Here is a 16919-nt window from a genome sequence, read left to right on the forward strand (position 1 = left end):
CAAAAAATTCTTTTCCCATGCTATGATTAGAATAAATCTTTTCGGCATTTGAATATGTGCTATCCAGATTTTATGTTGCAGATAATATTTTTTTCTAACTACGCAAGCTGCTGATTAGCGTGTTGTTGTTTAATTTGATTCTCTCTAGGTTGAATGGAAAATCTTTATGGGTGATGTTAGGCCCAAAAGTATATGTATATCAATATCTGACGTTCCAACAGAATGGATATATTTATGGTCAGGTTATTATAAGATCAGAAATTTTTGTATAGGTCACAGTTGTCATTGAATTCTGTTTTCATATAAGCTTTCATATTATTCGGATTGGCTTCATGTGAGTTCTGATCAAGGTTGATTCCTGATAAAAAAGAATCATGCTCGTATTAAGTGACCGGTACTTATATGCAGTGATTCGCGTGGATTGAGTTCACGCTGATTTGGGACTGGTTCAGATGGATGTTTCGGACTATAAATGAAAATTTTTTTACCCTTGCAAAGGGACTGTTACAGAATTTTTAATCAAAACTAAGCTACACATTTCCGAGTCTGTTTAACAGGTTTTGAATTACGGGTTAAAAGAGTGGGTTCAATATGGTTTTGGACTGAATATAAATCTGAGTTTTATGAAACGATTTAGGTATGAACTTTAAAAAAAAAACTGATTTCGGTTCGTTATAAATGTGGTTTTTGGTCATGTTAATTGGGTTTTTATATCCATCCATGAATCTGATATATTTGTAGCTATGTACGAACCTGATTTTCTGATTAAGTCTACAAAACTGACCTTCAATCTGATTTTCTGATCAAGTCTACAAAACTGACCTTCAATCTGATTTTCTTCTGAAAACTTGCATAAATTTGATTTATGCTTTTTCTTGCCTATTTGGATTTTTAGATGAATTTGTACAAAGGATCTTTGATTCTTACCCCGTATTTCCTATGTTTTTCACAAGGTCTGAAGCTCAGTGATAAGGGCAACTGCTACAGGGAGCTTACGAGACTACATGACTACCTCTAATATTTTTGGATAGTGTGGCTCTATGATTTTAGATATTAATTTAATTTTGTTCTTAGACTTTTATTATTGATTAATAAAGTTAGTTGTTTGATTTGTGGGTTCAATGTAAAGATCACTTGTGGTTTGGAAGTTGTTAAGTCTGAGAGGCCCCGGATCCTTGGGTTTTGGTTTCCGCAATTGTTTTAGAAAAATAAAAAATAAAAAAAAAAATCACTTTTCAATAGAGATGAGTTGGGGTCGCTACACTAATAGCCTCCCTCAAGTTATACATGGTTAACAACCATGGACAACTTGCTTCTTAAATACCAAAATTTGTTCATTGTGAGGCCTTTAGTGAACAAGTCAGCCACTTGGTCATAAGTCCGAACATAGCCAGTCTAGTCTCTATCTCCTGATCCATCATTTTCTGACAAATAAAATGTTGATCAATTTCAATATGTTTTGTCTTTCCATGTTGAATTGGATTTACTGAAATCTTGATAGCTCATTGATCATCACGTAGCAAGAGTGACTTGGGGATGACTTCTACTAAATCATACAAAATGTGTCTAATCCATGAAATTTCAGTTGTAATTGCAGCCATGAAACGATACTCTTCATTTGTACTTGACCTCACAACAGCCTTTTGTTTTTTACTACTCGATGAGACCAAATTTCTTCCAAGAAAAACACAATATTCAGATACTAACTTTCTCTCATTAGGATCTCCTGCCCAATTGACATCCGAATAAGTCATAACCATTAATACATCATGTGTTGCCCTTTTTTTGTAGATTAAGCCATCTCCAACAATACCCTTTAAATATCTCAAAATTATTTTCACACCCTCCATAGGTGACGTTCTAGGTTGATGCATGAATTGTGACACTTGATTAACAGCAAAAGCAATATTTGAACGAGTAAAAGTATGATATTACAGCATTCCAACTATGCTTCTGAACTGTGTTGGCTGGAACTCCAATTCTCCATCATTGGGTCTCAATTTTTAATGAATGAGAACTGGAGTTGCAGTCAGCTTACAATCTTTCATGCATGTTTTACTTAGGAGATCCGTCGTGTATTTGTACTGAATTAAAATAAGAGAATCAGCTAGTCGATCTACCTTTATCTCAAGGAAATATCGTAGCAAAACAAGATCTTTCATTTTAAATTTTTTATTTAAGAACCTCTTCACTTCTTCAATATGTTCACCACAACTGCTAGTAACAACTATATCATCAACATAAATTAGTAACACAATGATAAAATTGTTACCTTTGTAAATAACGAGTAAATACCGAGTAAAACCATAGCTTGGAATTGCAACCGAGAAACTCTCAAACCAAGACCTTGAAGCTTGCTTCAATCCATAAATTAATCTGCAAACATAAATCTTTGGATCCCTTTTAATATATCCTGGTGGCTGCTTCATATAAACTTCCTCCTTAAGATGCCCATGCAAGAATGCATTCTTTACATCCAATTGACTTAGTTTCCACCCATGATCAACTGCAAGAGAAAGGAAGATTTGTATAGTGTCTATTTTGACAACAGGACTGAAAGTCCGATCATAATCATGCTCATACTCCTGAGTGAATCCCTTTGCTACTACGCGAGCTTTATATCTCTTGATGGTACCATCGGGTTTATATTTTATTTTATACACCCATTTTAAGCCAGCTACATTTTTATTAGGTAGTTTTTTCATTATCTCCCAAGTTTGGCACTCATGCAAGGCCTGTATTTCTTCATTCATAGCTTCTATCATGATTGCACTGCATGTTGAAATGTTTTGGGTTCTTGTTGTTGTCCAATCCGAGTAGGGAAACATTGAAAATATATACTCAGATTTTCATAACTCACTCATCTTTCAATCGGATGTCTCACCCAACTTGATCTTATTATTGACTGAAGTTGGCTCTCTTGATCTGACGATTGTTGTTGATCTTGCAGGCTAACTGATGTGATCTCTAGATTGCCTGAGTCAATTTTTGTGTCACCGTTCAATTCAGCTGGAGGATCTTCCAAGACATCTTGACTTTGATCAGGAATAAGATTTGGTTGTTGCACCTTATCATTCATGGCTGAAAATAGGCTATTATTCGTGCAAAGTATAATGGTTGCATTGATCACTAGAAAAATTGCATTCATCAAACACAATGTTTCTAGATATTTTAATTTTGCCCGACTTGGGATCATAGCACCTTTAACCCTTATAATCATCAGCGTATCCAATGAAACAACAAACATGGGTTTTATGCCAAAAATTTGTTTCGCAGCTGGTTGTCCCCATGAACATAACACGCACATCTGAATGCCTTTAACTCATTATAATTTGGGTGCTTCCCATATAGCATAAAATAAGGAGAATTGTTTTGAAAAAGTTTCATGCGCAATCGATTTATGGCATATACAGGTATATGAAATGCCTCGGTCCATCAAAGCTAATTGTTGGTACAACCCATAGAACAAAGGAAAATTTAATGGTGCAGGATCCTCCCATAGAGGAAGAATAGGAGAAGACTCGAAGGACGATGAAAAGGATAATATGAAGAATCTTTTGATATCTGCTCTTTCAGAGATAAGCTTCAAGCAGAATGAACAAGGAACTTGGTACATCGATTCCGGGGTTGCGGCACATGTAACAGGTGATGTCGGTAAGATTTCGAAACCTATTCCTTATCATGAAAAATTTCGTATTAAAACTAGAGATGGTACCCTTCACTCTATATCTCATACTGAAAATGTTGACCTTCCACTCCCTAATTCTTCGTTAAATTTATCTAATGTCTATCATTCTCCCAGTATTTTCAAAAATATTGTTTCTGTCTCTAAACTTGTTGATGATACTAATTCTTTCATCGAATTTACTCCTTCTGTATGTGTCAAGGATCTTCTCACGAAGAAGACGCTCGTTGAAGGAGAACGACAGGGAAATATGTATGTCCTCAAGGAATCCTCTTATCCTGTTCGTGGTGCTTCATCGAATTCGCCGGTCAGTCAGTCAGACCATCTAGTGTCCTTCAAAGATTGTTTTACTTTATCTCAGTGTAATAAGCCAGAGATTTGGCATCATCGTTTGGGCCATTGTAATAGATCATTCATTGAGAAACTTGTGTCAAGTGGACTTGTTCCATGGTCTAGTTTGAGTGTTGAGTCTGATACTTCACTTTGTTCCAGCAGTCAATTATGTAAGAGTCATGTTCTTCCTTTTAATTCAATAAATCATAGAGCTTTTGTGCCATTTGAAATTGTTTATTCTGATGTTTGGGGACCTGCCCCACAATCTTCTTTATCTGGTAGTCGTTATTATGTTACTTTTATTGATAGTTATTCCAGATACACTTGGATTTATTTTATGAAACATAAATTTGAGGTGTTCAAGCTCTTTCGCTCGTTTTACGCTTTGGTCTGTAATCAATTCTCGTCTAAAATTCAACATTTCTAATGTGATGGGGGGCGAGTATTTATCAAAGGAATTTACTGAATTTCTCTAAGATAATAGAATAAGTCATCATATATCTTGCCCACATACACCACAACAAAATGGTGTGACGGAAAGAAAACATCGACATATTGTGAAAAGTGCCTTGAGCATGTTGCATGACACTCACATTCCCGTGAGTTTATGGAGGGAAGCCTTCCACTCTGCTGTGTATATCATAAATCGTCTATCCATGAGATTGCTAGAGAATCAATCTCCTTATTCCGCACTTTTTGAGATTCAACCTGATTATAATAAATTACGAGTGTTTGGTTGCATATGTTATGTTCATATTGATAGCTCGCAACGTGACAAGTTTCAGGACAAGGCATGTAGGTGCAAGTTTGTTGGATATGTTGATCAATACAAAGGGTATCGATGCTATGACCCCACCACTCATCACATTAGAGTCTCACGAAATGTTGTGTTTGATGAAAACACTGTAGAGAATTCAGGGAATATAGATGGGCAAAACAGGGATGTTGAGTGGTATCAGCCATGGCTTGCTACTGAGTAACTTAACCAGATGGACACAACAGGGACACGTGATGTTCCCTCATGTCATACATCATCCGTTGAATGGAGTGAGACCGATGCAGAGCCTCAGATGGAAGGACTGAGAAATATGCAGGTTCCTATCATGCCTACTTCAGATGCTGCAAAAATTCAAGGAGTCGTCTATGCACGACGCCACAAGAATAGTGCTCAACACATCGATGTGCAGCCCAGGAGGACGGGAAGAATCTGACATCCTATTGAGTGATGGGTCAGTTATAACAACTTCTCCACGGACCTACAATTATTCGTTTCACAGATTGAAAAGTATGATGAACCCATCGGTTTCTTGCAGGCATACATGTCAGTCAAGTGGGTTGAGGCTATGAATGAGGAGATGGAAGCTTTGCATGAATGTGGAACTTGGAAGATTGTTCCTTGGCCCTCAGACAAAAATGTTATAGGTTCTAAATGGGTCTATAAGATCAAGTATAAACCTGATGGATCCATTGAACGCGATAAAGCAAGACTTGTAGCTAAAGGCTTCACTCAAGAATACGAGCAAGACTATGATGAGACTTTTAGCCCTGTTGTCAAAATGGGAACCATTCGACTAATTTTATCTTTGTCGGTCCAGTATGGATGGACTCTCAGTCAGCTTGATGTCAAAAATGCATTTTTGCATGGCAGTCTGAAAGAAGAAGTGTATATGGAGCAGCCCCCTGGTTATGCAGAACACAGTCCCAACACCCATGTCTGTAAATTACGAAGAACCATCTATGGGCTAAAGCAGGCCTCTCGTTCTTAGTTTGATAGCTTATTTGTTGAAGTTCAACGACATGGGTTCATTCGGTCTCACCTCGATCACTCTCTATTTATTTTTCGAGATCGTCAGTTCAGTACTTTACTTCTCATCTATGTAGATGATATTATCATTAGTGGTAATTTTGATGAACATATAGAAGTTACAAAAGCTCTCCTGAGTCGAAAGTTTAAGATGAAAGATTTGGGGGTTCTACGATATTTCTTGGGGGTTGAGGTAGATCGGCGAGATAGATCTCTTTCACTAACTCAACACAAATATACCCTGGATTTATTAGATAAGGCAGGTATGAAGGATTGCAAGCATCTATCCACTCCCAGTGTATTGAATCATAAGCTCAATGCTCAGGATGGGGAGGTATATGGAGAACCCCGACAATATCGCAGCCTTGTGGGTATGCTTCAATATCTCACTTTCACAAGACCAAACATTGTGTATGCAGTGAATCAAGTCTCACAATTCATGCATGATCCACGCACAAAGCATATGAATGTTGTCAAGAGAATCCTTCGCTACTTAAAGGGTACTCTTGGGGATGGCTTAATCTATCATTGAGCTAAGACTAAAGGGGAGCAGCATCGACTAGTTGTATATGCAGATACTGATTGGGCTGGAGATCCAGATGACAGAAGGTCAGCTTCTGGGTATTGTGTTTTTATCGATGGAAACTTAATAGCATGGAGTAGCAAGAAGCAACGTGCAGTTGCACAATCTAGTACTGAGGCAGAGTATCGGTCTATGGCAGCAGCCACAGCAGAGGTTACATGGTTGAGACATCTTTTGATGAAAATAGGAGAAACTATTCTACCCACTACTCTCCTATGTGATAATCAGAGTGCTATCCAGATTACTTTCAACCCTATTCATCACAGCCGTACAAAACATATAGAGATTGATCAGCATTTTATTCGACAAAAGGTAGAAGAAAGGGAAGTTGAACCAGCCTACGTTCGAACGATGGATCAAGTAGCAGATTTGTTCACTAAAGGTCTTACCAACATAAGATTTTGGTTCTTGAAAAGCAAGTTGTCCATGGTGCACGACCATGCACAACTTGAGGGAGGGTATTGAGACTGGTCTATTTACCCATGTTTAAGGGTTTGGATCTGGACCCGGAATCCAGAATCCGTGTATTAACCCTAAATACTTTGTATTTATTCTATTGGGTCTGGAACCAATGTAATGTTGTGTAATATCCAGATTCCAGACCCAATCCAGTTTCCTGTTTGTAATATATATATAGGGCACGATTAAGTGTGTGGGGATTGAATCATCTATTGCAGTCGTCTTCTCCTCTCTCACGATCTTTCTCTTCTTCTGCATCAACGAAACTCCAGGAGACGAAATCTTACACTATTTCCCATCCTTCCCCACATGCACAATATACCTTGGTGGGACGGTAATAGACCCATCTAGATGCCTGGCAGATCTTGGCTCCTTATAAAAAGGAGTTTCCAGGTCGAGAAATTGGTGTTATTGAGTTTTCAGGATTCAGAAAGTAATTAAGGCAAAAAGATAGACGATAAATTTGGATGAGATGAGTGAAGTCTGGGACTTGTGATGCTAGAAAGGCAGAAACCATTGATAATAACAAGGACAAAATAAAACTCATAATGCAGAATCTAAGAATAATGATGAAGAGTCACAAAACAAATAAGCACATGTCACCGATCATAGACGGAAAGTGAGCAATAATAAGAGCTTATATCAAATAATGGCAGCAGGCAGATTTTTTTTTCGTTTTGCAGACTATATCAGAACCGTGGACTAGCCCCTCTGTAAGAAAGAATAACGAGAACTCAAAAATATCCTCACTTTTCAATATTGACGTGAAGTAGAAAGGGCTCCCTTTACTTTAATGTGAAAATTGGACTTCACGTTAATAGCAGATATATGTGAAGTATGAAAATAAGAAGGGAAAACCAGTTTTAATCAGATCTGATATATGAATACCTAATTCAAGAGTATTCACATATATCAAGAGCCAAGAGAAACACAACAAATTTTTTTAAACAAAACTGATTCAGTAGATCGGGAAACTTCAATGGAGGAAAAGATTGAAATATTAATGGAAAAGAATAAGATAATCAAGAAAGCCTCGGAAAAGAAAATGATTTAGAGAAGGAAATAAAATTAGCAAAGGTTGCAAAAAAGGTAGAAGAGGGAAAAGGCAAAAGCAAGATCTACTAGAGCGTATCTTAGAGGAGTCCCCTCGATCCATCACTCTCATTACCATTAAAGACTTTGGTATCTTTAATATTTCAAAGCAAATGCACAAGAGAAAGAGAAGAAAAAATAGGGCTGTCTTTCTGTTGTGTGTTCTCCAATGTGGGAATGTGTTGTATCTTCTATTTAAAATTTTAAACTCTTTAATAAGCCAAAGTACAAAAATTGCCCCCAATAACATAACACATAATACATAACAATCAGGGGTAAAAGAGGACAAAAATGAAGGAGAATACAACATGGATCCAAAATACAAATACAACACAACACAACCCAACCAAGATCCAGACGTAAAATGGATCTGGGTACAGATCCAGACCCAGACATGGATTTAATCATCACATCTCAATAAAAATAAAAAAGTAACAAGACACAGATATGCACATACCTACAGACCCTCCCAGCCTAAACAAATTAGGAAAAACATTTCAAGATAAAGGTGATGTCCTATGAAAAAGTGAAAAATATATGAAATAAAGGAAACTGTTCTAAATAATAATCTACTAATAACACTAGCAGGAATAACGCAATACTTGGCAGTGTCCGTATCATCGACAACAAGTTGGAGTGTACGCTTGACTGTCAACCAGCTGCTTTTAGCATCCTGCAAGATGCACACACTTGCCAGTCATAATCTGCAAATAACTGCCTCTAGTAACAGAACAATTTCCTAGTCGTGCAAGGGAATAGATAAACAGTTACTTGGAGAGAGGGTTTCATGCTAGATGAATTTATTATATTAAACAAAGAAAAACGTTAGGGCATACCACACCTGCTTCTTAAGCAATCCAGCCCTCTCTAAATTGTTAATGGTCACCATGTGCTCAAATCCATAGCTGTGAAGAATCTCTCTCCTAAACAATTATAACAGGGAGCTTTTCAATGAGGAATAAGATATTAGTGTAAAATGCTATGAAGGAAATTATAAAACAAGCAAGTTGGACAAGTAATGCACCATAAAGTGCAGTTTGTGATTAAGGATGACAAGCATTTGAAGGAATAAAGCATCTGGTATAGAATTATGTACATTGTTCTAAGTATAGAAATGGTCTAAGACGTGAAAGAAATCATACCATGCCATAAGATGCAAAGAAAAATCTAATGTGCAAAACTTCAAAAAACTCAACCACAACAAAAGAACGAATAAACATAGATAAACCAAAAATATTAAATAAAAATAAGAAATTACAATACTTAAAGAAAGAAAGCATAGATAAACCAAAAATATTAAATAAAAATAAGAAATTACAATACTTCATGATAAATGTATAACAGATAATGAATTTTGAGAAGGCACCCATGCTCAAATTATTGAATAATCAACTACGAAATTTATAGATAAATAAAGAATAATATGTGAAGCATATTACAACAAGAAAGCTAATAAGAATATATAAACCCATAATATATGAATCATAATACCAACAAGAAAGCTAACAAGAATCCACAAACACATGTGATAAGATAGAGCAACTATTGAATCAAATAATAACAGAAGTATAAATCAAACAAGTAAACCACATTAAGAAAATAAAGCATCAATCATCAAACCACCAAAATAAGACTCAACAGTATAATAAGAGCAGAGAAGTTTCTTTTCTTTTCTTTTCGTTTCGTTTCTCTTGTTCTTGTTGGACTGTACTTCTATGTATATGTGGCAAATAGAGATGATTGGAAATTGAGTCAACAATATTCTTATAGAACCCTATTTGAGCAACATATCTAACAAAAAGGAAGAGAAAATGTTTCTATAGAAAGCATTTTGTTTATCCAGTGGTGAAGAAGTTTTATTTTATGATGGTACATTTTATGATGGTACATTTTATCATGTAGATTGGCAATGTGAAATTACCTAGTAATAGCTTGGCTTCTACAAACTATGGAGACATTCATTTGTGGGACTTTCATGAACTTTGAAACCGCAAAAGAAATTTGGGTTGTAGTGTAGGATGTTTATTCAACAAAGACCAATGAAAAAAATATGGTAAGATCAAAAGATATTAAAAGGGAGGTCATCTTTTGGACGATTACCATAATAAACTTCAAAAGCTTTGAGAAGAATCAAATGTTCTCATTATGTGAAGGAACACCAAAATTAATTGGAGGAAAAGAAAGTGTTCGACCTTTGTGAAAACTTGGTAGTGAATATGAGCACATTAAATCAAATATTTTGGGACGTGACAAATTGCCCTATGTTGGCACCATATACACTTTTACAACGGAAAGAAGATAGGAAAAGCTTTGCAGCTTCTGAAGAAAAAAGTGTTCAAAGATCTACTCTCCCAAATAAAATACCTTAAATAAGATAGAGAGAAGAAAGAGGTAAGTGAATGGGAGTAACTACCATTCAAGGTCATTGTAGAGGCTCATGCTCTGGTGATGAGAAGGAGAAGCTCAAGATCTACCAATAGTCAATCGATATGTAGCTCCTATGTAGGTAGTCATGAGAAATTGTCATCTGGGTACGGGTGCGGAGGGTACAACACGGCAATTCCAAAAAATGTGGGAATGGGGACCCAGCTATATATATATATATATATATATACATATATATATATATTAAATATCACAAAAATACAAAATAAATTCAAAATAAACTGAATATAATATATTATATACTGAAATATATATTATATATCTAAAATATATATTATATACTGAAAATATAATATATAATATAATATAATATAGGAGACACAAAATGGTGTGTCCGATACCCGTGCCGACACGGGTACGCCACCTTAAGTGGTGTGTCCCAGTAACATAGGTGAGAAAGCTAGTTTCTTGGGTATGCACCCTCCGAATGAGAGGATATATGGAGAGTTCAACCAAAAAGAGAGAGAGGTGGGAGGAACAAACGCTTTGGTCTTGGGTGTAGAAGGGCCAGGGGGGACATTTCCACTCAACTCCTTGTCCTCTCTAGAAAAAGCTTTAGATCTTATAATTGCAGAGGCAAGAGATGTGTTTTGTTGGTTCCAGATGCAGCTAGATCTACCTATAACAAAACCTCATGCTAGCATGCCAAAGTGGCTTTATTATATGTCTAAAATATATAGGACTCCCCCCATTTGTTTGTTTGCATTATTTTTGGCTCATTCTAATATTAATAAAATTATATATTTATATTGTGTGTGCCTTAGTGCCTTCATGAGTGCCTTAGTGCATTTGTGCTATTGCACATAAGTGGCTTTGTGCTTCTCTTTCTTTTGGGTTGATTCATTGACTCTTGATCCTTGGTGGAGATTGTTCATGATTAAAGTGTTTGTGGTGCCGTTTGCTCGAGTGATGACTTAAAAGCTATGTCACCTGGGTACGGGTGCGAGTAGGGAGGGTACGACACGGCAATTCCAAAAAATATGGGTACAGTGACAGTTAAATATATACTAAAAAGTATTTATTATATACTATGTCACAGGGATTCGGCCAACCAGATGCCACACCCGCATCGACGCGATGCGGGTGCGCGTGCAGTTGCGGCACCCGGTGTGGTCGATCCGACCCTGGGTGCATTGACCCTAGGTGTGGTCAACGCACCCAGGGTCATTTATGTCCAACTTTTGGACTTTATATATATATATATATATATATATATATATATATATATATATATTTTTTTATATATATTTTATATATATTTATATTTTTGCCGCACCCCCACACCCAAGTTTTTTTAAAGTGCCGCACCTCCGCACTTGCACCCGCACCCATGTGACATAGATTATATATCTAAAATATACTACAAATATATATTATATATCTAAAATGTAACAACCCCAACTCACCCTCATAAAAATAGTGGAAATTTCTTTTTTTAAACAATTGTGAAAACTCACCTAAGGATCTGGAGCATCACAGATTCAATATATCAAACTACAAACTATAACATGCATTGAATCAATTGAAGAAATAGATCAAACTTTATTAATTTAATCAAATCGTCAAATAGTCTAAGACATAAAAATCATCTATATCAATTCGAGTCATTCTGTTAGAACCCAGAACACCAGTCACAACACTCGTAGTCTCTAGCTAGCCAGTTTGAGACATTACTGAGCATCTATGCCTGTAAAACAGTTTTAAGAAAACAGGTAAGAATCGAAGTCTTTGTACGAATTTCTCTAAAAATCCAAACATTAAAAGAAATAGCATAAACAAATTCATGCATAAATTTCAGAAGAATATCACAAGCAATAACTTACCACAATCAACTTATCATTCAACCATTTAACCAAATATCATACAGAATCAAATATGCAAAACCAAATATGCATGATTCAATGTGCATCATGAATAACTTATTAAGTTATTTATCAGTAACTTGAGATCAGAATGCCTATTAAATATAGAAAGGGCATGATGATGGTTTACAACAAAATTTCTAATATTTCGAACATCATGCTCTATTTTCTCAATCCATAAACACATTTCACGTGCATTTGCATCATCTTTTGATGGATTACATATACTCTTAAGTGCCAAATTTAAATTATGTGATGCACAAGGAGTCCAAAAAATACGTGAATATGTATCTTTACTTGCCAAATTCATTCTTGCACGACTGCAAACTGGAGCATTGTTAATAATGATTTGCACCACACTTTCTTCACTCACTTCTTTTATCACTTCGACAAATAATCTCTTTAAATATTCAACACCTTTATACTCCCCAGATGCGTCAACAGCGTTCAAAAAGATTGGCCCATTAAGTGAGTAAGCAATGAAGTTTATCAATGGTCGCCTTTGTATATCAGTCCACCCATCAGAAACTATAGAAACTTCATATCATTTCCATGTAAATTTTTGAGTCTCTAACAAGTCTTCAATTCTATTTTTTTCTTGTGGAAGAATGATTGTTCTTAGTTTTTCTGAACTAAGAGGCACATAGTCACTCAAATTATAATTAGCCAAAGATGTAATCATATCTTTCCAATATGGACTTCTAGCAACATTAAATAGAATTGAGCTTGAGTAAAATAATCAACCAATCTTTTTATTAATTTCTGCTCTTGCCATGTTTTTGAATGACGCTTGTATTGTTTTATTGCTTTTCATCTTTCTTTTTTTCAAAAGCTCTTCTTGTACATCACTAGCAATAGGAAAAGACAGATTAATCGAATCGCTTCTCATCTCTGCAATTTTCTTCTTTTCAGCTTCCTCTTGTTCTTTCTTTAACTGTTTTAGCAAGTCTTTGTCAACCCCAGAACATGCCCTAATTCCTTGACCACGAATATGCAAAAGATGTGCTTTCATACGCGTATAAGAACCCGTGAAAACAGTCCTACATAGATTACGATGAAACTGCACATTCCCACCACCACCAGTAGCTTTTATCCCTTTTGTCACAAGCCTCCAAAGTGGTTAAGAAACTTCTAATTCAGGGTTAGAACTTGAACCAACTATATTGACACTGCCGCTACAACTCGCCATTATATCTGAAAAGTGAAAACTGAAAAGAAAATATGTAAATAAAATAAAGTTAATAAACACTTCAAAATAATAGTAATAGGAGCTCCACGTTCGTTCCCTCTATGCAAACCAGGTTAAAACCAGGCCCTCCTCTGCGAGGGGATGATACAGAGAGGGGGTTCGTTCCCTCTCTGCAAACCAGGTTCGAGACAGGGGGCCGACCCCCTGTCTGACGCAAAAAGGAGGGGCAGGGCAAGCCCCTGCCGAACCTTATTAGTGGCAGGGGCTTCGCCCTTGCCAAAAAGCCAAAGGCAGCAGGGGCAATGCCCCTGCCTGGCAAAGAAGATGGGAAGGTAAGGGGCGAAGGCCCTTGCTGGAAAAGCAGAGGCTGCAAGGGCTTCGCCCCTGCCTCGTTCTTATTTTCCGCTAGCCCCCCCCCCTTCCCTGCACCCTCTGTTTGCAGAAGAGGGGCTCAGCCCCTCCCTGTGCCTCCGATTCACAAAAGAGGGGCTCAGCCCCTCCTCGTTTCCCTTCTGTCCGACGTCGGTGTGAGTGTAGGAGGAAGGTACAGGAGCTGGGGGAGGCAAAATCGACAGGGTAAGCCCCTCCCCCTTTCGTAAACCCCTTTTAGGGTCAGCCCCGACGATGCAGATGAAGTTTGGATCTAGTTCAGATCCGGATCCGGACCCGACCCAAATCCAAAACGTATTTCAAACAATCATTTTTGGACTCGGTCAACGTTGACCGAATTCAAAACATGGACAAACTTGGCCTCGGTGTGTTGACTGAGTTTGACTCTTCGTTGACCGAGTTCGGCCCGTGTCCGCACCTGTGTCCGGGCATGTCAACGCGAGTGTGTCGCCTCCCTAGCCAAGTTCGTGTGACTTAGCCCTCAAGACTATGTTGCAATAATAAGAGTGTTATTTATATTGTCAACAATCACATGTTTCATAAAAGAACTAAGCATATTGAGATGGATTGCCATGATGTTCGAGAAGAGTATTTGAAGAATACCATATGTTTGCCCTGTGTGACTTCCAAGTATCAATTAGTGGACTTTTTCATCAAGGCACTTCATTCTCCTTTGTTCCATTTTCTCCTTGACAAACTTTCGGTGATACCACCATAAGTTTCTTGGAGAGTGTTAATATATATATATATATATATATATATTTTTAGAATGTACTTTTAGGTTTAATATGTAATGTTTTCTATTGCTTTTATTTTCCTTTTTTGTATTCAGTATGGCTCATAAGGGCATTTTAGTCTTTAGGCTAGCTAACCGTTAGACCATCTCTCTCTCTCTCTCTCTCTCTCTCTCTCTCTCTCTCTCTCTCTCTCTCTCTCTCTCTCTCTCTCTCTCTCTCTCTCTCTTGTATATATATAGGCATTCCCTAGCTTGTATGCTATGCATTTATTGTGCATTCTTATTATTAAAAATTTATTATTTTTCATGTGTGAAAGTGCCCTTGTGTGGCTTTGTGAGTGCCCTAAGTGGCTTGTGTTATTGCCTTTGTTGGCTTGTGACTTTTCCCCTGTGGGTTTGCGTTCTTGGTATTCTTGAGCTTATTTCACTACATTAAGATTGTCCTTTAATGGAATACTAAACTGACTTTACCACTGCTGAAGCTTCTAATGCAAAAACATTTGGTGGTATCATCACTTGTAAACAAACTGCAGGCATATTTCACTTGGCCAGTATCATCAATAAGGGGCCTTTCTGATCATGCTTATAATGTGCTTCACTATGCTCTAAAGGTGCTCACGCACACTTACGAGTCTCAACTATATATAGTGCAATTAAAATGGAAACACACACGAGTTTCACAGCTGTATATAGTGCAAACAAACTGGAAATACCTGAAATAGTCGAAGTGTTTCTTTGGCAATCCAGAGTTTGTAATTGAAAATAAAACAAGTAAGCGTAGAACATCAAAAATTGGCTCCTGCTTATGGATCATTTCCTCAATGTAGTCAAAGCATCTGCAATTTTTAAACCTCAGAAATTTCAAAATAGAGCAAATATGAAATGATGGAGGGTTAGTAAGATGGAAATTAGTGTAGAAGCTGCAATTAAGTTGATTAACTAAAAGGAAATTAAAAGCTAGATACTGGAAATAAATATCATTGCACTAATCAAGAACGTATCAATTCCGTAAACATAAATGTTTAAAGAATAAGAGGCTGAAAACTGAAAACAGGGCACAAGAATTGGAGTACAGGAGGAAATTATGGGCATAGCCATGAATTGCAAATAGATTAAAATGGCACAAGCATAAGCAGTGGATCACAAATGAAAGTATATATGCCAGCAACCACAAAAGAAAAAGAAAAGAAAGAAAATAGAAGAGTGCTGAAGTAGTGCAGACACAGATAAGTCTAAGAATATGCCTAGAAGAATGAACACAGACATGCACACACTCTATAACATGCATTCATCTTGCAGGAACATGCACACACACATGCATGTGCAACTAGCGGCCAACAAACAAATGGCACGAAAAAGGGGACCTAAAGGTGTTATCACTCAAAACAGTACATGTTAAAGTGTAAAAAATGCAAATATAGATGCTTATCTTCTATTCCTGTTCAAGAGAACTTTGTAAGAGAGCAAAAGTAAAAGACAGGCGTTTTTTATCTTCAATATACAGCAGTAGATGGAAAAGGTCCATAAGGTTCCACAAACGATAGAATAAACAACTTACATGTCATAACTTTGACCCTCTATAATTGTATGTTCTATATCAAGCTTCCCAAGGAATGATGGCTTTGTTGTAAAGGTAGTTAAATGTTGAGCAAGATTTATATGCCTCTGAAAGAGAAAAGTGAGAATAAAATGTGTGCCTATTTTCTTATTGCGTAGTAAGTTTGTAATACAGGAACTAGCTCACCGTCATTTCTGGCAAGGAATTGAGTTTCTTCACAAAATCCTTCAACTCTGCCACAGTCTGGCTCTGCATAGATCATACAATAATAAAAAAAAATACATAGAGAAAAGGTAATATATATATATATATACATGAATGAACAGAAAAGATCAGATAGTAGAAAACTGCAGAAACGGAATACTATACATGTGCAAACCAGCAGTAAGTAGGACATGACACAGCAACTATATCTAGTTATTTAGATTTTTGATGGTCTTAAAGCACAAGGTATGCCTTTTCAGATACAACGACAAAAACACAAATATTCTACCATCTCATCATAAAATATACAGCTAAAGTACCAAGATCCTTCAATTCATAATGAAAAGAATATGTTACAAAGGTATTGCCAATTAAATTTCTTGGCATCCCCTCATTTTAAGGGATCTTTCCTAGAAGTTCAGCAGTGGTCAACGTTTGAAGGCTGACAGATATATTCCTATCGATATAAAGGTTCCAAGATGCTCTTGATAAGTGCAGTTTGAGGCTTTAGCCACACAAAACTGCATATTTACAATTTTGTAGGCCCAATCCTCTTGAAATCCTAACAAAACAACATTC

General features: G+C 36.7%; 1 protein-coding gene across 1 annotated transcript in view; it reads right to left on the reverse strand.

Annotated features, from left to right (window-relative positions):
• ATVPS33 (Sec1/munc18-like (SM) proteins superfamily) overlaps positions 1-16919 on the reverse strand; it is a 150326-nt gene that overhangs the window by 57203 nt on the left and 76204 nt on the right. The window contains exons 13-17 of the mRNA XM_089988369.1: positions 16323-16385; positions 16137-16243; positions 15292-15414; positions 8798-8879; positions 8559-8629 (exon numbers count right to left, since the gene is read on the reverse strand). Coding sequence (XP_089844495.1) covers positions 8559-8629; positions 8798-8879; positions 15292-15414; positions 16137-16243; positions 16323-16385 — 446 coding nt within the window. The remainder of the gene's footprint in view (positions 1-8558; positions 8630-8797; positions 8880-15291; positions 15415-16136; positions 16244-16322; positions 16386-16919) is intronic.

Source organism: Nuphar pumila, chromosome 15 (genome assembly GCF_984573655.1).
Source record: "Nuphar pumila chromosome 15, dmNupPumi1.hap1.1, whole genome shotgun sequence".
In the NCBI taxonomy this organism is placed as follows: domain Eukaryota; kingdom Viridiplantae; phylum Streptophyta; class Magnoliopsida; order Nymphaeales; family Nymphaeaceae; genus Nuphar; species Nuphar pumila.